The 27,108-nt window shown below is 35.3% G+C and overlaps 2 protein-coding genes across 2 annotated transcripts; both read right to left on the bottom strand.

Moving 5' to 3' along the window:
- Positions 1 to 460: 460 nt before the first annotated feature.
- LOC127861800 (uncharacterized) lies at positions 461 to 1,763 on the bottom strand. Its single transcript, XM_052400479.1, has 3 exons — positions 1,263 to 1,763; positions 941 to 1,121; positions 461 to 579 (listed from the first exon to the last, which is right to left on the bottom strand). Exons 1-3 carry the CDS (start codon positions 1,761 to 1,763, stop codon positions 461 to 463), a joined length of 801 nt encoding a protein of 266 aa, XP_052256439.1.
- A 10,001-nt stretch (positions 1,764 to 11,764) lies between these two features.
- LOC127861799 (iduronate 2-sulfatase-like) lies at positions 11,765 to 25,805 on the bottom strand. The gene is made up of 4 exons (XM_052400477.1): positions 25,575 to 25,805; positions 25,097 to 25,390; positions 23,890 to 24,172; positions 11,765 to 11,922 (listed from the first exon to the last, which is right to left on the bottom strand). The coding sequence occupies exons 1-4, from the start codon at positions 25,803 to 25,805 to the stop codon at positions 11,765 to 11,767; spliced, it is 966 nt and encodes a 321-aa protein (XP_052256437.1).
- Between the last annotated feature and the right edge of the window lie 1,303 nt (positions 25,806 to 27,108).

Genomic DNA, 27,108 nt, shown 5'->3' with positions numbered 1-27,108 from the left:
GCGCCGTGTGAACCATGTATTAGCGATTAGGAGCTATTAAGAGCGTAAAGATACGGACGTAAGCGCAACCTCGCGCATAATTGCGCATACCGCCGAATATTTCCGAAACGGTGTTTCTGCATCCGGGCGTTTTAATATAGACTTACTTTTTTTCGTAAATTTCGTGTCTTACTTTTACTATTACTGCCCTTTATAAGACCAATACAAAAACAACAATATTCTTATTAACTTATTCCACTAATATGTTATACTTTATTTCAATCTCTAATGTGGCACCATCCTGTCTTGCCATGGCACACTTCCCGCTGGAGAGTTGACCCAGTGTTTCAGGGTGTTTCTCACAATCTTGCCTTTTTTGGTTGCTGTGGTGTGGCCCCTGATATTGACATTCCTGGTATCCTCCAAGTTGCGACCTCTTCTCCATTCCCATGGAACCAGATCGCCTCTTCTATCATCATGGTCAACCAGTGCTTTCTGCATGGTGGGGTACCTGATCCTCATCTAGTTTTGGAGAATGCAGCATTTCTTTACAATCAGCCTTACTGTGGATGGGCTGTGGTTCATCTTTGTGAGAAGTATCTGAAATTACAGATGATCAGTATTGTTATGTGTTAAAATTTAACGTGAACATATCTTTTATAAATGAAATTGTGGTTTGAAAAAGGGTATTGTAAAGTTCCGCTATTAAGAACACTTCGAATATTTAAGAATATATGCGGTTTTTGACAATATTCAAGTCCCAAATGGTTAATTTATGAAGGAAAATGGTCCGATATTAAGACCACTTCGCTATTGAGACCACTATTTTGCCTGGTCTTAATAGCGGAACTTTACTATACCTGAAATCAGTTGACCAAAATCCCAAATGCATTTTCTGATACTCTCCTAGCCCTGGGTAACCGGTAGTTCAGGATTTTTTCGTCTCTTGTCAGGACTCTACATGTATGTCCATAGAGTTTCTGAATGTTCTCGCTAAGGCTGAAAGCGTCATCTCCAACCGAGAAATATGGCATGTCGACGGTGTCATTTGGAAAGGGCTGTGGGTCTGGAATTCCAATGGAACCATCCTGCAACATCTCCAGGAATTCTGATTCATTATAAATCTTCACTTGAACCGTATCCTGAAAATACAAAAGGATAAGAACTTGTCAGTATACAACTGTACATTGAAAACAGCACTAAATGCATATAATTTATGTAATTACAAAATAATGCAGTTAAATTTATGTAGACTTATACTCACCACCCAGATCACACCATACGAACTTGTAGTCCGAGTCGACACTGGCCAGTAAGATAATGCTGACGAATCCTTTATAATTATAATACATGTATAAGCAACCAGAGCTGGAAGGCTTTCTGATAGCTATTTGCTTGCCATCAATAGCAGCAACGCAATTTGGAAAGTTCCAATTCTTGAGGAAACCATCAGCCAGTTGTCTCAATTCTTCAGGTGTGGAGGGGGCTGCCATAACCTCATCAACATATTCTTCACATATAGCATGACACACGTCTCTGACAACTACATAGTGGGAATTCTCAGCGACCCGCCAGGAATACTGCATGTCTGAGTACTTGACACCAGAAACCAGATGACGTATTATGGCAGCTAACTTTAGCCCTGGATCCAAGGGCTCCCTGTACCGAGTGTGTTGCTTCACGAGGCGATGACGATACCTTCCCAAAATGTCATCGTTCATTTCAGTAGGCATGCGGGGGAATTTCTTAAATGTTCCAGTATCTTCTCTTCTGAGCTCAACCATGAGCTGATCATAGATGCCAAATTGGCGCCGTCTCCCGGGATGCAGCCATGGTCTTCTCCAGATATTACGTGCTCTGGCTCCTCTTCTCCACCTTAGTCGGCCTCTGAGAAATCGGTGTATGTTAAGTTGTTGCTAGACTACTTCTTGATTGGCCATAGCAGCAACATACTGCAGTTTCAGGCGTTGTATATCTTCCATTTGACGAAGAAATAATGATACCTTAAACATTATATATATGAAATATAGGCATATGTCTGCACAAACTACTAAAACAATCAGGAGCGCTATAATTCGGATGGATTCGCATAAATTCGCGTATCGTAGTTAACCTTCGGATTGATTCGTATACGAGCATATACCGTTCGTTTTCTGAACGTTAACTTATCGTTATAAATCGCTTAAATGCGTCGGATTCAATTCGCTACAATACGCAAATCCTCGCTATAGTTCGCAAAAGTTCGCAAGCTGTCGCAAAGATTTGTTTTCGGATCGTCCTCTTTCGCTTGATATGCAAATCAAGTAATCATGATATGCAAATTAGCTGAGAGCTGCGACCTCTAACGCCAGTTGACGAACGCTGTGCGAAGACTTTCCGATCGGCTAACGTATTGAAACGAATTTTAACGAACGATAGACGAAACTTTTATTCGCCAACAGTTTTTCAACATTCTTAAAATTTCCCGACAAACAGAACTAATCGCAACGGACGCAAAAGCTCACAAACGCATCCATACAAACACCCCCAACGATGTGCAACGTACATATACTAATGAGAACGAATTTGGCTAAAGTCTTATTCGCCAGTACACGCAAGTTGACGTCGGGAGACTTTCGCCTATATGTGAGGAGGCTTTTATATTGGTGTAAACTATTAATAATGCCTAATAACAGATTTGCTTAACAATGCTATACTATGTAACTATTAATAGATAACGCCGGGCGTAATTCCTGGGCAACGAATGTTAAAATGTTAGATATGGTTTTGGGATCGTCTGGATCTCTCAGGATGTTGACAGTTTAGATTTAGTTGTGTGCAATTTTCGTCAGCGTATTATTGATTGCGTCGCCAGAATTGGCACAATGACAATAGCAATGGATCTAAAGAAAACCATTATGCTCCAATCACAAATTAAATTTTGAAGTTGATAGGCGGTTGCATGTTGCATATAATTTGAGAATTTGTAATTTTGTTTCAACGAGAAAAATATATCTATTATTGATAGTGAAACGCATTCGTTTTTTTTTCAATGTAGTAAATATGACGTTGTCCGTGGAGAATTTCTATATTACTGGTATATGGTTGGAAATACTGTACATGACTTTTATAATCTGAGGAGCAGAGCATATAATGACCCACTTTGGAAATTATGTTTGTATGTGTATCATCTTTTGAACACAAATTTGATGTGTTGATATATTTTAAATGTATCATGAACACAATGTCAAACGTAGATATATTTTATAAGTAAGATGATGTGTTCGCAACAACAAACATGTGTTATTTTTGGGGTCAAATACTGTGTATTTTGGGCCAATATCCTTTACTTAACAAACTGAGTTGAGTTGAGTTAAATTGTGAAGAACGATAAAAGATGTAGACTAAAATGGTAAAATAGTTGCAACATGACATGAACACAATGACGGCATCGGAAAATTCCAGTCAAACATATCTTTGTAATTTATATATGTTGATTACATAACATTCGTAGCCAACTTCGGGTCGTCACATTATATGTAGATATTACTACAGAGGGTATGAGCTTTATTAACATCACAACAATATAGAAACGGGTATTATTTCTACCAGTATGTTGTATTAAATGGTTAAATGAGGTCTGCATCAATAAATAATTACGGTTACAATATATATGAAAAGGTCAAATGTTGAAAAAATTATGGTACAACATTAAATGCAATTTCGTGTAACTTGTTCAATAAACATTACTTAAATAAAATGCCCTGCGTCGTACAAGCACAAGCGAAAATCATATTGAAAATAAAAGCGCAACGCTATTTTGTACATGCACCATCAAAAAAAAAATGAAAAAGGACATCTTCCTTGACGTGTATCTTACATATGTTTTTAGCGTACGGCTAATATGTATAGACCGTAATTGCTAAGTGTTATTACAAATAATATTTATTGATAATTACACAATGGCAAATAAACGTCCAATCTATAGAACCTACTTTTTCAAAGGTTTAAATCATACAATTATAGACAGTGTAATCTCCGCCAATCGTGCATTTAAGTCGAAATAGTGAAATAAAGATGGCAGTATGCAACTAAACAATGTGAAATTTAAATGCATTCATGAATATCTTGGCCGTTTCTACGGTTAATTCAATTTAAAAAGTAGAATGCCTTTATATTAATGCTATTAACATAAGTCGCATTAATATGAATTGCAGCATTATTAAAGGAATTTCGCATCTTATCAAAAGATCTTAACCACGGAACACACATAGTTTCTGTCAGGATAATAAAATATCAATTTTTGGAACCCACGATGTAACACATTTGTACTTTTTCTCAAAATAATATTTTACTTTCAGTTCAATAAGTGGAAATGGGGTTGTGTCAATTGTATTTAATTGTTTTCTGTATGCGTCTCAGCTTACAGAGCCACATGCGAGGGGGAACCTCGCCACTGTGGATACCAGACATTAGAGAGATCCTCTCAGAGACTACTTTGTCTCTCCAGTGGGTGTTGTTGGCTGGCAGCAAAGAAACGCTGGTGTTGTACTTCCTGCTGCAGTTGAACAGAGGAATGGGTCAGAGGCTAATTTAAAGGGATGACGAGTGTAGGTATCGTAGGAGATCGTGAAAGGGCGTGAGAGAGCGCGAGGAAAATTGCCGAGTGTAATAAAGCCTAGAGGAACGTGTCCATCCTTGATCAAAGCGCCTCCATTCGTGGGAAATCGGGAGAGTCCTTCATAAAAACGTAACAAAGTGTAACAAAGCGTGTCAGATTTTGATGAAAGCGTCTGACCTCGTGTCATATCGTCATGCCAGATCGTAGCAAATCTTGAGACATCTTAACAAAGCTAGTCGAGTGGTGACAGACCGTGAAGACTGGGGTCCCCGCTTTGAACAAAGCTCTGTTAATCTTTCCTACGATTTGTGTCAAGCTTTGTGTGTTTTGTTACGGTTTTTTAAGCTTTGGTAAGCTCTCGGCGCTTGACTCAATTCGTGACAGAGCGCCCATAATTTTTAAACAGTTTAAACATTTTTGGCGTTCTTGCCGGATGTCCCGCTTTACTCCAAGCTTTTCCACGATCTATTACGAAACTGACGCATTTATCAAGCTTTGTTACGATTTGGTGCCGCTTTGCACGCCGCTTTAAAGCGCCATCAAAGCGCCGTTGGTGTGAACCATGTATTAGCGATTATGAGCTATTAAGAGCGTAAAGATACGGACGTAAGCGCAACCTCGCGCATAATTGCGCATACCGCCGAATATTTCCGAAACGGTGTTTCTGCATCCGGGCGTTTTAATATAGACTTACTTTTTTTCGTAAATTTCGTGTCTTACTTTTACTATTACTGCCCTTTATAAGACCAATACAAAAACAACAATATTCTTATTAACTTATTCCACTAATATGTTATACTTTATTTCAATCTCTAATGTGGCACCATCCTGTCTTGCCATGGCACACTTCCCGCTGGAGAGTTGACCCAGTGTTTCAGGGTGTTTCTCACAATCTTGCCGTTTTTGGTTGCTGTGTTGTGGCCCCTGATATTGACATTCCTGGTATCCTCCAAGTTGCGACCTCTTCTCCATTCCCATGGAACCAGATCGCCTCTTCTATCATCATGGTCAACCAGTGCTTTCTGCATGGTGGGGTATCTGATCCTCATCTAGTTTTGGAGAATGCAGCATTTCTTTACAATCAGCCTTACTGTGGATGGGCTGTGGTTCATCTTTGTGAGAAGTATCTGAAATTACAGATGATCAGTATTGTTATGTGTTAAAAGTTAACGTGAACATATCTTTTATAAATGAAATTGTGGTTTGAAAAAGGGTATTGTAAAGTTCCGCTATTAAGAACACTTCGAATATTTAAGAATATATGCGGTTTTTGACAATATTCAAGTCCCAAATGGTTAATTTATGAAGGAAAATGGTCCGATATTAAGACCACTTCGCTATTGAGACCACTATTTTGCCTGGTCTTAATAGCGGAACTTTACTATACCTGAAATCAGTTGACCAAAATCCCAAATGCATTTTCTGATACTCTCCTAGCCCTGGGTAACCGGTAGTTCAGGATTTTTTCGTCTCTTGTCAGGACTCTACATGGATGTCCATAGAGTTTCTGAATGTTCTCGCTAAGGCTGAAAGCGTCATCTCCAACCGAGAAATATGGCATGTCGACGGTGTCATTTGGAAAGGGCTGTGGGTCTGGAAATCCAATGGAACCATCCTGCACCATCTCCAGGAATTCTGATTCATTATAAATCTTCACTTGAACCGTATCCTGAAAATACAAAAGGATAAGAACTTGTCAGTATACAACTGTACATTGAAAACAGCACTAAATGCATATAATTTATGTAATTACAAAATAATGCAGTTAAATTTATGTAGACTTATACTCACCACCCAGATCACACCATACGAACTTGTAGTCCGAGTCGACACTGGCCAGTAAGATAATGCTGACGAATCCTTTATAATTATAATACATGTATAAGCAACCAGAGCTGGAAGGCTTTCTGATAGCTATTTGCTTGCCATCAATAGCAGCAACGCAATTTGGAAAGTTCCAATTCTTGAGGAAACCATCAGCCAGTTGTCTCAATTCTTCAGGTGTGGAGGGGGCTGCCATAACCTCATCAACATATTCTTCACATATAGCATGACACACGTCTCTGACAACTACATAGTGGGAATTCTCAGCGACCCGCCAGGAATACTGCATGTCTGAGTACTTGACACCATAAACCAGGTGACGTATTATGGCAGCTAACTTTAGCCCTGGATCCAAGGGCTCCCTGTACCGAGTGTGTTGCTTCACGAGGCGATGACGATACCTTCCCAAAATGTCATCGTTCATTTCAGTAGGCATGCGGGGGAATTTCTTAAATGTTCCAGTATCTTCTCTTCTGAGCTCAACCATGAGCTGATCATAGATGCCAAATTGGCGCCGTCTCCCGGGATGCAGCCATGGTCTTCTCCAGATATTACGTGCTCTGGCTCCTCTTCTCCACCTTAGTCGGCCTCTGAGAAATCGGTGTATGTTAAGTTGTTGCTAGACTACTTCTTGATTGGCCATAGCAGCAACATACTGCAGTTTCAGGCGTTGTATATCTTCCATTTGACGAAGAAATAATGATACCTTAAACATTATATATATGAAATATAGGCATATGTCTGCACAAACTACTAAAACAATCAGGAGCGCTATAATTCGGATGGATTCGCATAAATTCGCGTATCGTAGTTAACCTTCGGATTGATTCGTATACGAGCGTATACCGTTCGTTTTCTGAACGTTAACTTATCGTTATAAATCGCTTAAATGCGTCGGATTCAATTCGCTACAATACGCAAATCCTCGCTATAGTTCGCAAAAGTTCGCAAGCTGTCGCAAAGATTTGTTTTCGGATCGTCCTCTTTCGCTTGATATGCAAATCAAGTAATCGTGATATGCAAATTAGCTGAGAGCTGCGACCTCTAACGCCAGTTGACGAACGCTGTGCGAAGACTTTCCGATCGGCTAACGTATTGAAACGAATTTTAACGAACGATAGACGAAACTTTTATTCGCCAACAGTTTTTCAACATGCTTAAAATTTCTCGACAAACAGAACTAATCGCAACGGACGCAAAAGCTCACAAACGCATCCATACAAACACCCCCAACGATGTGCAACGTACATATACTAATGAGAACGAATTTGGCTGAAGTCTTATTCGCCAGTACACGCAAGTTGACGTCGGGAGACTTTCGCCTATATGTGAGGAGGCTTTTATATTGGTGTAAACTATTAATAATGCCTAATAACAGATTTGCTTAACAATGCTATACTATGTAACTATTAATAGATAACGCCGGGCGTAATTCCTGGGCAACGAATGTTAAAATGTTAGATATGGTTTTGGTATCGTCTGGATCTCTCAGGATGTTGACAGTTTAGATTTAGTTGTGTGCAATTTTCGTCAGCGTATTATTGATTGCGTCGCCAGAATTGGCACAATGACAATAGCAATGGATCTAAAGAAAACCATTATGCTCCAATCACAAATTAAATTTTGAAGTTGATAGGCGGTTGCATGTTGCATATAATTTGAGAATTTGTAATTTTGTTTCAACGAGAAAAATATATCTATTATTGATAGTGAAACGCATTCGTTTTTTTTTTCAATGTAGTAAATATGACGTTGTCCGTGGAGAATTTCTATATTACTGGTATATGGTTGGAAATACTGTACATGACTTTTATAATCTGAGGAGCAGAACATATAATGACCCACTTTGGAAATTATGTTTGTATGTGTATCATCTTTTGAACACAAATTTGATGTGTTGATATATTTTAAATGTATCATGAACACAATGTCAAACGTAGATATATTTTATAAGTAAGATGATGTGTTCGCAACAACAAACATGTGTTATTTTTGGGGTCAAATACTGTGTATTTTGGGCCAATGTCCTTTACTTAACAAACTGAGTTGAGTTGAGTTAAATTGTGAAGAACGATAAAAGATGTAGACTAAAATGGTAAAATAGTTGCAACATGACATGAACACAATGACGGCATCGGAAAATTCCAGTCAAACATATCTTTGTTATTTATATATGTTGATTACATAACATTCGTAGCCAACTTCGGGTCGTCACATTATATGTAGATATTACTACAGAGGGTATGAGCTTTATTAACATCACAACAATATAGAAACGGGTATTATTTCTACCAGTATGTTGTATTAAATGGTTAAATGAGGTCTGCATCAATAAATAATTACGGTTACAATATATATGAAAAGGTCAAATGTTGAAAAAATTATGGTACAACATTAAATGCAATTTCGTGTAACTTGTTCAATAAACATTACTTAAATAAAATGCCCTGCGTCGTACAAGCACAAGCGAAAATCATATTGAAAATAAAAGCGCAACGCTATTTTGTACATGCACCATCAAAAAAAAATGAAAAAGGACATCTTCCTTGACGTGTATCTTACATATGTTTTTAGCGTACGGCTAATATGTATAGACCGTAATTGCTAAGTGTTATTACAAATAATATTTATTGATAATTACACAATGGCAAATAAACGTCCAATCTATAGAACCTACTTTTTCAAAGGTTTAAATCATACAATTATAGACAGTGTAATCTCCGCCAATCGTGCATTTAAGTCGAAATAGTGAAATAAAGATGGCAGTATGCAACTAAACAATGTGAAATTTAAATGCATTCATGAATATCTTGGCCGTTTCTACGGTTAATTCAATTTAAAAAGTAGAATGCCTTTATATTAATGCGATTAACATAAGTCGCATTAATATGAATTGCAGCATTATTAAAGGAATTTCGCATCTTATCAAAAGATCTTAACCACGGAACACACATAGTTTCTGTAAGGATAATAAAATATCAATTTTTGGAACCCACGATGTAACACATTTGTACTTTTTCTCAAAATAATATTTTACTTTCAGTTCAATTAGTGGAAATGGGGTTGTGTCAATTGTATTTAATTGTTTTCTGTATGCGTCTCAGCTTACAGAAGCAGGTAATGTATATCGCGATAATCATGTATGTATTTTTTTAAACTACTGCCGTTTAGAAGAGACTTCCTATAAGCGAAACAAGCCCAAGTTGTATCTTATATTTTACTATAAAAGGTGTTTAACTCTACGGTTGTTGACGCCATCGTTAATAAAAGTTACATTTACAGATACCCTGTCCTTTTCATTTGAGCCATCATTGGCTTCGTTGATAAGTACTGGCCATACGTATCAAATATGACAGACATAGCGGATTTTGGTAGGAATACATATCAAAAGCAATTTCCTTTTTAAATCTTCCGTCAAAATTATACGGAAATAGAATTGAGTCGACAGACGTTTTACCGACTTCTATAATTATCAAATTAGATAAGCTATTTTTCAGGAAGACATACTAGTTGAAATGAATATTTGATTATATTGATATAAGGAAGCATAAGACATCGAACTTTACCGTGTAAGGCGCCTCGCGGATAACCTGTATTGTATATACACCTAAAATTTACATTCTCATTTAGTATATTCTAAAAGTAAATACCTCATCCGTCTGAATACGTCCGGTTTACATGTTGTTTTTTTCATTACATATTGTCGAATACTGGGTATATTTTTAATAATTCACTAAAACATTTAGAAAAAAGTATTCATATTTGATTACACATGTAAACGAATACAAAACAAATTCATTTCATAGTATTGAAGACAATGTTTGATTCTTGTAAAATCGAATTGAATATCTTGAAAAAAAACAACATTCATCGAACATCCCTCATTTTGCAGACTTGGAAAAGTTCAAGATCAATCTAAGAGAAAGTGAGTCCGATGTTCGTCCTTAATAGTTGTTTCAGTTATAGGGTTGTTATTAAAATATACCGATGGGCCGCGTTGGATAACCATTCAAAAATTGTTATGTGCACGAAAAACATATCAACACCTCTGTTCCTATTTACATGATAAGGTGTTAACCTATCATTGACGAATAGATTTGATGTTTATTTGTTTGAAATAAATATTTTTTATAATCCGTGCAAAACTCGACTATATTGTATTTGAAATATATACAAACGCTTCAAAAATGAGTGAAGATGTTTCTTACATTATTTTTCTTAGGTTTATTTCTGAAATTCATTAAGGTGTATAGTTAATCGCATTCCATATTTATTAAGAGGATTCATGTGTACGAATAGGCCGAATAATTATAAAGCGTTACAATGAAAAAAAGTGTGTTTTGTTCATGGCGATGCGCCTTATGTTACGAGTAGAGGAACAATATTATGTACAAACATGGAAATTACTAGCTATGTAAGACCTTCATGTTATTTGGGCGTGTACTCACTTTAACAGATAAGTGAAATAGCAAATGCATATGTACATACACTGTTCAAGAATTGTAAAATCACCAAACTTACAAAGCTGGTATTAATAAAACGTTGATATTTGATTTGACCTGTGGATTGAAACTTTGAAATTGTCCCTTAAATTATTTCATGTTAATTTACAGTAAAAAGTTGCTGTATTTTACACAGTTTAGAAGAACTTTATTCGACGATTAAAAAGGTATCGTACACAATAAATAGTGATACAATAATTGTATATGGATTATTAAAAATGCACTTGACTTTTTTATTTGTGATGATGCACGATGTATTAATGTTTCCGTTGATGGTGCAGAGCTTCAGTTGATAATATGGTGATGTTTGTTTCAATAAAGAAATAATAAGTATAATTAAAAAGCCTAACATGAAGAAATAAAAAAAAATATGTGTGAACTTCATACATTCTGGAAGTATGTAACAAACTCATGAAGTTTTCATAACTTAACAAATTGTTTAAATGCAGGGCTTTGTTAAACTGCACTTTGATGTAAACCTAACTTATGTCTTCAACACCGAAGAGCGACCACAGTCCTTCGAAGTATTGCATTTACAAAGTGAAACGAAATGCACTTTGGGTTTGCCTAATAAATACTCATTTCGGCAGTTCTATAATTATTATCATAGTCTATGTCATTACCATTATTATCTTAGCTCAATATGATCAACATGATTATTTTGATAATTATCAAATTCATTATCCTGATATGTTCGCCATCACCATCGCCACCATAATTTGTGCAGCATCAGAAACAATTTATCATCACCAGATTATCAATATTGCAATTGCTTACGTGAACATCTTGACCGAGGTCGCCTTGCTTTGGACACGTTGCTACGCACGACTCACGGTGCAAGACTGTTATTCAGATCATGCTATAGGAAGATGTCCGTCCAGTCTGTCAGAAGAAAAACTGCATGGAAACTGTGACAGAGTTGACGTTCCGCACCATGTATGAGCCACTCACAGCAGCCCACAACATACTCACTGGCGGGGGATCTCTGTGGGCAGACTGCTGATGACGATGAATCACCTGGCAATAGCCTTTCACTTGATTAGAAAATATCTGGAATATGTGCACAAAACATGTTGTTTGTATTTTTATGTATATGTACTTGTTTTTTATTTTTATTGTTGCTGCGCTTTAGGAAAAACGGTTTGAATATTTAATGAATAAACAGCTCACTATATCAAGCCTAATACACAAAAGCCCAATGTTTAAAAATTGTATCAAGCATGCAATTTAATTTGTTTCGCTTAAATGCGATTGTAAACCTGAATGGTTAAAATAGCCGACAATTCCAACCTAGCGCTGCATCAATTATTGCATGAACGCAACGATTGAATTCCTTTTATAAGTGCGTATATCTTGATTTAATACGGTTTTGGTTAAGCATTACTTTGTTCAGCACAAATTGTAATACGTTTTCTGATTGAATCGCCTTATTGAACAGGAGATCAGAAATTAAAAGCAAGCTACATTAAGAAAACAATATACTCAAAATCACAAAGTGTGATTGTTTAATTTGAACACAAAGATAAAACGTTTTTAAGTGTTACATTCACTTTCAAATTAATGATTCTATCATGACTTTAAGCTCGGCTGTTTTCGGAGAAAACCCCGAGGTATTGTCATAGCCAGCTCGTCGACCGCCGTCCGCGTCTTGCTAAAACCATAACATATTGTCTCTAAAATCAAAGTGCTTCCACCTACAATTTTGGAACTTCATATGTAGCTGCACCTTTAAGAGTTCTACATGCCACAACCATTTTTGGGTCACTAGGTCAAAGGTCAAGGTCACTGTGACCTCTAATATAAAACTTTATCATAGGCTCTTTTCTTCTGACAAGCTTTCATTTATTCAAAAATGCACCCACAGCCGAGCGTTGGTACCCGCTATGCGGTGCTCCTGATTTATTTAAATGTAGGCAACGTTCCTCGTATAAAAATAATCTGGAATACCATCTTCATAAGAACACAACAGAAGTGATAAATATTTACATTAATAACATGAATTGCTCAAACTGTTTTGCATACACACTCACACAATATAATAGCATCTCATCCGATCTCAACAAGGGATGATGCTCATTTGCATAAACTTTCACTTCGTCTTCGTTTATTTTTTCAAAAGTTTTCTCAGAATTCCCAAATCATACACTATTATGCACTTATGGGCGTTACACATGATCACGAACATGATAACGTCTAGAAATCACAGGAAACACAACGTTGAAAAGTGCCAGAATGTACAATCTTTTTTATAAGCAAAAATTCCCGACAGTAAATGCGGCGATCAAGTATTTCAATACCAGCCTCTCTGAATTCACGCCCCGTTTGTCTGACGGGCCGACTATCTTTCGTCATGTCGGTATTATAATTAGTCTTGAAAGTGTGAAAAATGTTTTCTGGATATCCGTCGAGGTGAGAGCACTCACTATTGCTAAATACGCTAAAACAGTATGAAACCTGTGTAAGGGATACCACTCATTATTCACGATCGTTGCTAAATAAGTATTGCATATAAATAGTTGAAACATGCCTTGTCGCGGATCTGTGATCGAGTGGAAATACACTGGTTCTAGTACATGGATGTTGTAATCTTAAAACCCTCAACTATAATATATAAAGTTGACTTCACATTTGATATTGTGACAACGATAAAGGGTATTTGATTTTTGTTTTCTGCTGACAATTTAAGATCAATGGTTTCCTGTCAAAGGGCCGTCCCCTTTATCTGACACTTTCCCCGATACCCAAATTATAAGCGATCGTCATATGCGGAAAATATCATTCACTCGATTACAAAATACCGTAAAAAGACAGAGAAGTGATATTTTAATATCGAAAGTATGAACTTATATTGGGGATACTACTTATTTTGCCTTAAACTTTATATATGCACAAACCGGAAGTCCTGATATGTTGGGCTTTGTATTTGATAATATGAAGTAGTGGTTAAGGGCGTGTTGCATATAACTGTTAAAATATAATTGGAATGATATATTTTAAAGTCAACTAACAGTATTATATTTACACAATAAATTTTATGAGAACAAACCCCCTTCTAATCCTGCTTTGTTATAGCAGATTCTAACCTCACAGCTCTTGTCATACATTGTCATACATTGTCCTATATTGATGTTCACAATGGAAGCCCGTATGTCGGTATGCAGATTAACACTAGAGTGTTATTTCTTAGCTGAATAATTTAGTCATTGAAAACGCATTGCATTTAATTAAGTCCTTTTTTTAAATCATATATTCGCCATATTTTTCCAACCATGTATTATGATAATTCTCATGTTGAGAAGTACAGTTGCAATAAATACGTTGATGTATATGTTATGCCTAACCATCGAGACATGGTAGTTATATTAGTCATTTGCAAGAATTTGGAAAAATGAGTTTTGTAACTAAACTATTCTGTAAAGAATAATAACCAGGTATGATTTTGATCCCTTTAATGCCTTTATGTTATGTTCTGGTTTTTTAAATGGCCATTCCATCGGTATTCATAATGTACTTTGCAAAATGAGCTCCCGAATTGCACTACTTTTTGTTCATGATATATTGATAAGATCTTCATTTGAAAAATAAACTTAAATACATGCACTTGTTCTGATAATTTCAAAGTATTGAAACACAAGTCAAAAATGTGTTTAATAAATCGATATACATGATATGGAGTAGTCTTAAATTCATATAATAGCACAAGGCGAACATAACAAAATACACCTTTTAAAGGATTTTTACCCTGAACCTTTGAAAATAATATGTTAAGCACTATAAGCAATTCGGGTGGTAGAAAAATACAATACGTTGGTAATACATTGTACATGAATTTTCTTAGTTATTAATTACAACAAAACAAGCGATTGTTTTTATTTTACAAAGGTTGATATATGATTTTCCATACGCAAACCATATTTTTTCTTACATTCAAGATTCTTAGCCGTACAGCTAAATGTCGTTTTTGTTTGTATGTTACTGTGTAATTATACTTCAAGTATTCGTGGCTGAAATATACGATCTGGCTGTTGCTGTCATGAAACAAGTTTGTTTTGAAAAAAAAACATGTTTTGAAAAGATGCAATTCAATGTTTAATTATTTGAAAATTTAAGAACCTCAACAAAAACGGAAAGTTTTACCTTTTGCTTCTAGATGTCCCAGGTTTAAAACAAGTCTGGAATATTTGTTCATTTGCTTGTTATCGCGTTATTGTAACTAATTAAAACTATTATAAATATTACAGTTTTGTTTAACAAATAATTACCTAACATATTACAAAGACATGCATATCTGTTAACAAGTCTCAATACTGTTTTTTAAATTAGTCCTTATGAACAAAATAATTATAAAATCACATTTTGAATTTGCAATAAGACTTTACACACAGCACACACGGGCGGACCCAGGATTTCTGGTTGGGGGGGGGGGATATTGAAAGATTTGCTTGGGGTCCAGACGGCCGCTAGGGCCCCAGTTGGGTGCATGGCAAATACTTGCTAGGGGGTCCAGTGGGGCGAAGATCCCCGGAAGCTCCATGATTTTAGTGATTTTGAAGGCTTTGACAACCTCATCTCGAGCATGTCACGCCTTATGTACTTTCATCAAAGTACCTTCTTTTAATGCCAAAAAAGTGAATAAGTTATACGTAATACAGATACGTATATGTATAAAGAGAGTCTCAAAATGAAAAATTTAGCGAATGTCTGTGAGTAGTGGGAAATCTTGTTTACGAAACAGAAGAAAATGAGTTAAAATAGGTGATTTAGATCTAGTTAAGTATGAAACATCAAATGAATTGACTTTACTTTCGCGATTTTAGGGGGGAGGGCGTACGCCGCGTTCCCCCCCCCCCCCCTTGGATCCGCTATTGGCACATACCGGTATAACGATCATTTGAAAGACAACAAAATATTGAACAATGAGGCTTTGCTGTTTATTTTATTAAATGATACATTTTATCCCACATACGATAAAATAACTGTTTTTGTAGGTTTTTGCATATTTAGGCAGATTTCCCTAGAATCCGGTATAGTTCTGTATATTTTGATTTATTTCTTTAGATTTTTGTCTGTCCAATTACCTGTTGATATTTGCCTTTCCAGTAACATAATGTTATCGAGCAAATAATGAAGCACGTTATATTACCTGTCCGGCCTTTGTAGATTTGACAGATTTTTAAAATAAACGATGATATTATATTTGATAAGTATCAGTATTTGAGTGTATATTTTGCTATTGTATGTCATGCTCGTAAACTCTTTAATGACATATAAACACCAAACCCTGATAAAAAAATATCACAATACGTGTGTAGTTTGCCTCACGGTACTTTTCTCGTACAGAAGCACCTAAGTACAACATAGCTTATGTGGGGCATTTGTACCGGATATCATTCAAAATAAAGACTGATTTGACATGTATTTATGTAATTTTGTTAATTAACAAAAAAAAATTTTTCAATAATCAAACTTCTAATATTGGCATATTTATGACAGTAGATTTAACAATATTTGTTGTGTTTAAGCATACACACTATTTCGATTTTGTTTTAATTTTTAATTTTAGATCAGAAGTTATATATGCTTCATTCACTTTAGAAATTTTTAATAGCTCTACATTGTCTCTTCTATAATATACACAAATGAATTTTGTTACTAGCATGCAATTAATCTGATTTACCCGAGCTGTAGGACAAGTAAATACTGAAATTACATGAAAGAAATGTTTACAACGCTATCCTTTTGAACTTTGCCATCTGCACACGTCATAAACTCGCTCTGGGCTTTTGCTATTTATACAATCACAGCTGCAGATTGATCGGCTTCTTAATCCTATCAAAATTATAAATGTGCATCGACTTCAAACAATACAGTTACATATCTAAAGATCAATTTAAGTGAGTGCAATTTCACCGTAATTTTTTACAATTATTTTAAATTGTATTTTGTAGCCGCAATCAAAAAGGGCGTTTGCCCGCCTTGATATTTAATGTTACATGAAAATCCGTAACAGCATATGAGAATGCAAGCACACAGTAAAACTGTTTTGTGATATGACGTGAACAATCAAAAAGAAAACGATTTACACTAATGACAAGTATTGTCCTCACTCTGAAAATAAGTTTTATCTGTAATACAGCGTTTTAAAACTCTTCAAACAATGATTCACCAGACGAATCGCAAAACATATTGGACATATATGTTATTGCTTCATATAATAATTTGATGATAATAATGCTAATAAAAATACTATTAATATTTTTTTATTATTATTTTATTATAATTTGTGTTATTGATATTTCTAATATCATTATATCATGAACGTAATCAATATATTTACTGCTTTTTGTGTTCTCCACTGTATATTTTTTATCATGTATGCAGTCTGTCACCATTATTATATGTTAATGCAATCTCATGGGAAAAATCATCGATAATGTTGTTAAACGTTTGGTAAAACCCCTTTTTGATGATAAATGTAATGGCCAAATTTGTAATAATGCCATCATTTTCCCATATATATACTTGACTTGCAAACTTCGCGAGCAATATGACAATCGGTTACGTTTGTGTACGGAGTTTCGAAATTAATAAAAGCAATACACATTCTACCGAATGGTCTAACTGGATCATTGTAAAATAATAAATTGACAACAGATCACTGCCTTGAGATTACATCAATTCATGTGTTATAAATTTTAATAAAATTTCACTAGTCACACAAGTCATATGGTGACTGAAAAAACACTTGCAGTTTTTGTTTATGAAAATAATACTGGCGTCGTTTATAGCATTAAAGCACAGGGCCGGTTCGTAGTTTCATATGTCTACATTAACTCTTCAATTATCTTTGGCTAAGCAAACATTCTTGGGAACGTTCTGAAATGTAGATGATATTTGTTTCGCTTTCGGGGTAATACACAGAAATAGTTGTTCGTAATAAAGTGAAAAAATAACTTTTTTTCGCAGCTGAAATCATATTTCACGACATTTAACGGATATCAAACTAGTTTTATTTTTATTCATTTCTGTTGATAATTCTTTTTATAAAACTTACATTTTAGACGTTTTATGACCATACGTTTTTCTCATTGATGGGTTGTAAGGAGGTTATAAAATCAACATGCAAGCGTTATGTTGGTTGTGGATAAAAATATTTATCCCACTTTTACAGCGAAATCGGTTGATTAAAGCCCCGTTGATTAAATTTCATCTATAATCAACGGCAAGGCTATAATCAATGGCACGAAATGACGTCATCAACTGCCGAACCGGGACTACTTTTTCCCACGCACCTCGTCGCCTGTATTTGCCAAGTGCATCAATAATAAAAACAATCTCAAATGTTTGTCAATCTTAATGACCTTAAAACAAAAGAAAGTAGCAAAAAACGAGTTTTTTGTCATTTATTGTCATTAAAACCTAGTATTAGGTAAATTTAACACTATGCAAATAGGTTCTGTTGTTGTTGCTCCCCTTTGAAGAAGTCAGTTCGAGTTGCTCCCCTTTGACCGTAGAAAACAATCGTCTGGACCAAGAAATCCTGTGTTCATTTACAAGATGTACTTGGATATGCGTCCATCTGATTTTTCTTTAAAGCATCTTTTCTACCTGGCAATACGCACAAATGACACTGCATCCCGGTGATTCTTGCGTCAACAATTGGGTGTCAACAAGTTAGGTCAGATGCTGAAGGCCATGGCAAAAGACGCCGGCTTTCTCAAGCACAAGAGAATAACGAACCACTCAGTTCGCAAATTCCTGGTCCAAAAACTTCGAAATGCAAACATTCCACCCACTGAAACCATGGCCATAACAGGGCACAAAAATGTCCAGTCCATAACCAATTATTCCAACATATCTGTTGAACAGCAGCAAAAGTGTTCATTCTTGCTCAGTCCAGTAAATGTAACAATCCAACAGATTCCTCTTGTTCACCTTCACGCACTGAAACTATGGCCGAAATGCAGCCTAGACAACCGATGCCTACCGTCGAACAAGTTGATCTTGATGTTCGCCCCACCCAGTCACTTCACTTGCAAGTGTCTTTCTCTAGTTCGAACAGCTTTGCCTCACAATTCTTTGGTGCCACTTTCAACATTCAAAATGTTAATGTATAAAATTAGCTTAAATCCAAGTAATCTTTGTTATTTTGTCACGAAATAACCACATATTATAACAAAGAAGGAAATATTGTGCACCTCGTGATCGACTCGATAGTTTGATATCGAAAGTGAATTGTGTGTGGTGTTAGGCTACGTTGTAAACAAATGTAGTTCCTTGTATATAACAACTTAATGCCATATTGATATCATAAAACTTAAAGATTTGCAATTCAATATGATTAAAATTGTAATAAATAACGCTCGACACTTTGTTACAGAACGATATTCTGATTAAAAAAAAAAATGATTATTTGATCAGCGGTTATTTTTGGAACGCGGAGTAATACACTGACCTTGGTTACACTACAGTCATTATCAAAGTACGACAAACACTCATGAAAACTTATTTTGTTTAAATAAAAATAGTTTACTGAATAAAAAGTGGGATAAATAGAATAATAGGTTAGTGTTGATTATAGATCAGGTTTATCATGCTCGGCACGAAAACGAAAAAGCACTCGCCAAGGCTCGTGCTTTTTGTTTTCTAAGCCTCGCATGATAAACCTGATCTATAATCAACACTAACCTATTATTCTCTATATAACATTGACTGGAACGTAATCGGTTGTAATGCTTCTTGCTTTACAAATATGCATAACGACTAAGCTCGTCACGATTTTGGACCAGTGCAGAGAAAAACATATCAAAGACATATAACTTGATATGTATTCCTATGTTTATGGGCATATTTTTAATTATTTTTAACGCGGTAGGCAAAATTAACCAGGCAACTCACACACTGGAAAATGCAGACGTTTGTTTAGTTAACACAATGTATTCATTGATTAAGATTATTTAAAAAGTAAAACTGTCGAAACTGTAAGGTGGAAAAGTGTCCTTGAGTGAATAACTTATAGCGACACATTGATGTCTCCTCTTTTTATCTCGAACTGTTTACCTAAGTTATTCGGAGGGGTTTCCAGTAAACACGATGGTGGATAACTGAACGCTGTGCACAATCTGGGTTTGACAAGTCAAGTAATTTTGTATAAAGATGCACATCTCAATTGTTTGTTTGTGGCTTTAATATGTACCCTCGAGACATTGGTCTGGAAGTGACCGGGGTGGGGGACACAGAGGCAGAGTCATGATAATTAAGAGGTAAAGCATATTATTTCATTCAATATTGATTGTTTCAATGTACCAATAGTACGTGTCATAGTAACATGTACTGCTATGAATCATATTGTTTTTTATGATAAACCGGTCAGATTGAAATTAAAAAAAAAAACAACAACATTCACTTGTTTGGCTTTTAAGAAAAATATTCTAAACTATATCGTCCCTATTTTTAATACTCTTAAATTCACTTGAAATAATAGGGCATAATTACAAAATATGTCAATGTTAGGAAAACTCCTGTTTCCAATGTAAATCTTTTCCATAAAACATTCGCTTGAAACTTAAATTTATTTCTAACAACAGCCGATTTCAACAAAATATATTTAATGTACACTTAGACGTATAACTGGGCACAACCAAAAAGTTTTCACAGTTAAATACTTTACAAACAAATACAAACCTATATTTAACGAAAGTAAACATGTTTCACCCAATTTCGATACCACAAACGTATTTGGTTTATAACAAAACATTTAAAAGAATTACCCATGCACCAATTCTATATGTTTTGAAATGTTATGATAATATGAATGAAAAAAGTTCATTACATTAGGTTACTTTCTGAGAAAGTTTCATCACACATATGCACCATCCTAGCTCGTATTTAAACATAAATATCCGACCTTGATTTAGCGCTCCTAGTACGGAAATGATATGTCACTATTTAATAAAAATGCCAATCTATTTTATTCCACTCATTCAAGATTAAGAGTTCTTGGCAGTTTTCGTGTGTATCTCAAGATTGCTTCAAGAGGTTTGAATTGGTATTGTGAATAAAAAGCAATTTTAATATCACACATAATAGCCCAATGTAAGAAAATAATCGCTCTGTACATGAGCTTCCATTTTAGTACTGACTGGATGATGACAATTAATTCCAAATAAAGTATTATTTCAGAAATGATTTAATAAACTGCCAAATGAGGAAACGACTTTCTCCAATTAGTGCATTTCTGATTGATAACTTATCGTGTTTCTTGAAATCGACACGATTATTCGGCGAGTATTAAATATGTATCTGTTTCCTATACATATATTCGTACATCATGTCTGGATAGTATGATAACAAAAATATGTCGTTTAATGACAGATACAAATACTGCAGTTGGTGTAATCTGCGACTTACCTAATTGGTCTATTCAGAGAAGGTGGCCATCATACGCTATATACAGAGGCACAGCTGTAGACGCAGCAAACAAAGTAAACGAAAGAAACATGACCCTAAACAACAAGTAAAATGCAAATAGCTCAACATAAGAGAAACAATATATTCCTAATAGGAACATTTTCAAAATCGAAATCAAGCCTTTCAAGGTTAAACCGTTTGTGGTGTGTCTGTTCTCGGTCCCATGCTACAGTTTAATATATCATTTGATTAGTTACTTATGAGTAAATGACATACCATTATATCCTTAGCTAGTAAAGCCTAATAACTTTGTTCGGAACTACCAAAGCGTAACTTCAGTAGGAACAGGTCTCATATTCTAGATATATCAATACCATTTAGCTAATAGAATTCCATTACGCCTATCAGTATGGAACTGGTCAGAAAATCCATTGTTCAGATTTTGTATAGAACGAATTCCCTTCAACACTTATAACCAGGTAGGAGAAAAACGTACGACCATTTGTAAAAATAAGAACAATTAACTTGTCGGCCATACATATCGCACTTGTAGGAGGGTCCGAGAACTCCGATAAGAAATTAAACATGTTTTATGTTAGGGTCTAGCTCTGGATATGTGTACCATGTGTAAAACATAGTCATACAGTATGTATATCAAACTAAAAAATGAATCGAGGTCACTATATTTTTTTTTATCTTAATCAAAATGCAATAAATGTATACATACTTTAATTGATTATCTACTTTAAATTCATATTATATTTACAATTTTAATTAAGGATAGATGTTTGTGTACACGTGTATTCTTTAGTTATTACTATGATATTTCGGCGCAAACGACTGTTGTTTACAAGTTTCGGGAGAAAGCTGATGTTACTATTCACTCCGACAAAAAAAAACATAATAATAACTCTAATAAATAAAGTGTTGTTTTTTGTGTTTTATATGAAGTTTTCAATGTGTGTTGTCATGTTTAACCTTTCCGAGCTACTTTCCACTGAATAATATACATGGATGGAAAAATATGTCATAATGTCGAAAAGAAAACGCAACAGCATTTTTACAAATTTCTGTGTTGCAATTCAAATTATTTACCTAAAACATAAACAACGGTTTACAATTGCGTAGAGGCTGCCGAGCAGTAAATCCAAACAATTTGAGACTAGAAACCAGTATATCAATAACGTGCACAAAAGGAGTTGTTTTTTAATTGATAACTTATATACATGTACCTTCAACTTGCTAATTACTTACACGGAAGTTTAACTAACCCATGAAGGCTTATGATCAAACTGAATAGCATGTATAATGTATCAGGACTTCCGGTTTTCCCAAGTTTAATCAAGAAATTACGAAATGTCAACAAGAATCTAGTAGGATGTTGGTGTTGATTCTTTATTAGGTATCTCTAACCAATTATGCAGACTCGTTATTATTATAACAACAGCGTTCTGTCAACTGTGAAAGGATTGTTTACATCTATCAATTTCACCAATTAGTTAAACATTGCAAAAAAGCCCTTGCAAAAGTGCATGCCACTAAGTTGGTGTGCGGACGATTATGACGTGTTATAGGGTAATTCCATTGCGACGTGCTGATAAAAAGCTTGTTTCAAACATTTCTTAGTTTTTGAAAATACCTATGCAACGTTTAAATCTGATTAGAATCGTCCAACAACTTTGTCAACAGGATAATCTTAGACAATTATAGTCGACAATATTTAAATATGAGTCACGGACATAAAAACACTAGCTTAGCAGGTAAAATCTTACCGCTGTTGAAGCCACATTATTTACTTAATGGTAATAATCTTGACCAAAAACTTTACAATTTCAAGGTCATTTTTGAATATGCATGTAATAACTAAACCGTATGTTTAAAGTCTCTGTCAACCGAAAATAATACAATTCAAGCTTTAATTACATCAGTTCATATGATACAATTGCGTTGTTTTTGCTAATTTTTAAAGAGATAAATTATTTAATGCTTATAATCAAAAGCTATCTGTGCGGATATAATATATTATTTACTATGCTCTCGGTACGGTGAACTTACTCGATTTACCTAAATGCATCATAAGGGAGCGTGTTCATACACTTGACAATTTATAATTCTCAAATCGTTATAACAGTAATATACTTGTTTTAACTGGTGTTAGTTGTCTTAATATACAGCCAGGCATTGAGACGTTTGACAGTGAATTTTAACTAAACCAGGTAATTAAGACTAACCCGTTGCAATCAGTACACGACAAAATCGAAACCTGATGTCGAAAGTTTGCAATCTGGTGTAAGTCGTCTTAGTATACATACTATCTAGAAAAAGAAACTCAACCAGTTTATTACGACTAAATGGTTATACAGATAACAATGTCATCAAACATGTAATCCTTTGGCATAGCCGACCGGAGTTGAGTACTCGAACGACTGCGTACTCCGGGACATCGGCCTGGTTGATGTTCTCTCTGATATCTACCTCATGATCGTATAATTTCGAACCATGGAGACTATTCCACTGCGGTGTTCCACGGAACTTAAACCCATGCAGTGCATCTATATCTGTCCGTGCGCATACTGTATCCCATGACGTCACTACAGCGACGGAACTGAGAGAAAGTTGCCGCCCTGATAGGTATATTTGGATTTCTAATAAGTGGTAGGAGGCTCTTGCCATCTGTACACGTGGTGACGTTCCTTGAGTCCTCAGGGCATTCCGGAAGTCGTGGAAGACCAGCAGCCTCGACGAGTGTCGGAAACAGGTCAACAAACTCTGTAATTTGACGGGAAGAAACGCCAGTATCCGTAATTCCGGGTACTCTAATTATTAATGGGATGTGAACAGATTCTTCGAACAGATTCTGAAATAATATTATTAAAGCGAGATTATACGATTTTGTCAAATATTTATTAATTTATATATAATGTGTAAAAAACTGATTTAACATATATTTCAATATAAATTAAAATACAAGTTAAGAAGAACATGTGTTGCAAAATGCGAAATAAGCCAGATATTTAATTCTGAAATCGAAAATGTTTGTACAGTCGAATTTGCCAGCATGTAAATCATGCATGTACGATGTGAATCTAAATTACATTGTACGGTTCATTTTGAATTCCTGCAACGATATCTATTTATACGACACACGAACACTAACTAAAAAGACGAATGCTTCGGTTATTGTAGGAAAATATGTACGAAATATCTTCGTCAGAATCGGCTCGGGGCGCTAATTTGTCTTTGCTGCATTTTGTGAAATTCGTCTTCAATGTTTAATTTTTCTAGCCGATTTTGTGTTATTGAAACATATTTTATCAATATATTTCAATTTAACACATATAAAAAATCGTGTAATCTCGCTTTAATAACACGTAAATAATGTTGTTAATGCAAATTAAAACGAACGAAAAGACAAAAACTCTTGAGCTATAACATTAAAAATCAGACAAACCCTCACACTTTTCACGAAGCAATTTATAAATATGTCAGGATCAACTCCAGAAATCAAGAAATCGGGTAATACCTACGTGTGTGCTTGACTCTGATTATCCATTGAAGAACGTGTATAACAAATAAATTTATTTAAAGATAAAAAAAGACATGACAATTAACAATGAAGCGTATGTTGGTATGGCAATACAGTAAAATGTTATTTAAGTCCGATTACATGTTTACCCCATCGACCATGTTCGCCAAGTTGCCATCCGTGATCACCACAGAATGCGACGACTGTGTTGTTGTATAGTCCAAGGGTCAGTCATTCCGCAAATACTTGACCAACAAGCGAATCGGTGTACGACACAGTAGCGTAGTAAGCCCGCCTTAAATCTATAGCCACTTCATCAAGAAAGGGCGCGTTCATGGCACTACTCACACGAAGTTTTCTGATATCTGCGTACGAGTTCAGTTCCATATATGGACTCCAGACGATTGTAGGCATTTCTCGCGGCGCATATGAATTGGATGGTAGTTCAACATCACGGCAATGCCCCAGAAAGGACTCCGGGAACACAAAAGGAAAATGGGGCTTGTAGAAGCCTGTGGCAATGAAAAACGACTGAGTACCAGCCACAGCCTGTGGTGCCAAAGTCCTCAATGTTTTGACCGTGCAGTCAGCGAGTTGTTGGTCAATTAAATGTCGTTGCTTCTTAACGAGTTGATCTGTGATTGCATTCCAACTGTGTTTCTTATCCTCAAATGTTTTAGTTCCGCGAAAGAAAGGTTCCGACCACGTTTCATGTTTCTCTAGTGAGGAAGACTTTTCCAAGTCCAACAGTGGTATAACCATGTTGTTTGAAATACTGCGGAAGAGTTGTACAATTTCCACCAACTTTCCGGACATTTGGGCCATTGTTAAAAAGGCGTGTGTTATGGGGTCGACGACTTGTCAACATGGGCGATCTACTAGGTAAACATGATGTAATCTGGATATATGCGCGCTTTAGAAGAAGACTCTGCGTCGCCAGGGCATCAAGATTTGGTGTGTACATCTTATGAACAGTTCCTCCAGGTGAGTCCGGACCTTCATATGCTCCCAGCTGCGTTCGTAAATCATCGGATATGAACAGTAGAACATTATTCTTGCTGTTTTCCGTCAAACAAGGTATTATGTTTCCCAATAAAAACAGTACTCTATAACTGCTCCGTCATCTATATTGTGTCTCTATGCTGACACAAAGCCGCATCGTGCAGCTGACACCTCTCAGTACATTCTGGGAAATATATGTGCAATCTCATAAATCAACAACTGTACAAATAATTAAATGTATTCATCCATCAAACGGTAATATACTCATAAATGTAAAGGTTAATGATACATGATAAACCTTATTCAAACGGTATTGTACACTCCAGTGGCGAATAAAAAACAAAGTAAGAAAGGATTATATTGCTTCACAAAATATTGCAAAACACATTGTTATATGACAAGTTCGACTTCGATCGTTTCTAAACATAAAGCGATAAAATGTTTAAATTTGAAAGTTGGCTCATTTGCCTAAATTAAAAAATAGTTGTTGTAACATTGTTTGGGATATTTATCGTTAATGTCTGTTTATACGCGTAAACAGAAACCAATAAGTTGCGAAGAAGTGAATAGTGAGTTGTAGATGAAAGATATATGCAGTTCGTTCACCTCAACATACGCCAATGATAGGCCTCCTTCCAATTTAATTTTAATTTTCCCAAAGCATCTCAACATAATATAATTTGTATCCAAGCTGCCATTTCGCCTCATCACATCGACGTGTCTTATGACATCCGCTTTTTGATGCATTTTTGGTACAAATAAGAAAATAATAATTACGACAAATGACAAATGTAAAAGTCACATACATATGTATCGGAAAAACGAATACTTAAATGCGTTTATGACGTTTACTGTGAATGTCCTATTCCATTTCATTAACGCATTAAAAAAACAAAAAGACCATTCACAGCATATATATATATATATATATATGAACGGTCGTAATAAAGTTAAAAAATTAGTGATATACAAATGGGAGCACATTCCTTTCCAGAGGTTCCTTATATGATGAGATAGTACCAAAGGCTATTGTCACAACAAAGTCATAATTGGGATATTTTTGAAACCTTTTTAGTTCATTAGCTTAAGCAATATAACGTTTTGTGTTGTGCTCGATGTTATGTGTTCACTTGCCCACAATAACAGTTGACACAGCGTTATATGGATCCTCCTAAAACGGTGATATTTTCTGTTGAAACCACCAGTGACCTCATTCAGATGGCGTATGTAAACAACTAACCAAATCGTTGTACCACAGCAAACAA

Source organism: Dreissena polymorpha, chromosome 16 (assembly GCF_020536995.1).
Source record: "Dreissena polymorpha isolate Duluth1 chromosome 16, UMN_Dpol_1.0, whole genome shotgun sequence".
NCBI lineage: Eukaryota > Metazoa > Mollusca > Bivalvia > Myida > Dreissenidae > Dreissena > Dreissena polymorpha.
This window is presented reverse-complemented; position numbering and strand designations above follow the sequence as displayed.

Coding starts and splice junctions, on each gene's coding strand:
- LOC127861800 (XM_052400479.1), bottom strand. CDS start 1,763: ATGGTTGAGCTCAGAAGAGAAGATACTGGAACATTTAAGAAATTCCCC. Junction 1,122..1,262: donor TCGACTCGGACTACAAGTTC/GTATGGTGTGAT, acceptor TTGTATTTTCAG/GATACGGTTCAAGTGAAGAT. Junction 580..940: donor GAAACTCTATGGACATACAT/GTAGAGTCCTGA, acceptor CTGTAATTTCAG/ATACTTCTCACAAAGATGAA.
- LOC127861799 (XM_052400477.1), bottom strand. CDS start 25,805: ATGTACACACCAAATCTTGATGCCCTGGCGACGCAGAGTCTTCTTCTA. Junction 24,173..25,096: donor TGTCGTACACCGATTCGCTT/GTTGGTCAAGTA, acceptor ATATTATTTCAG/AATCTGTTCGAAGAATCTGT. Junction 11,923..23,889: donor TAGTGACGTCATGGGATACA/GTATGCGCACGG, acceptor GGCTATTGCCAG/GTGATTCATCGTCATCAGCA.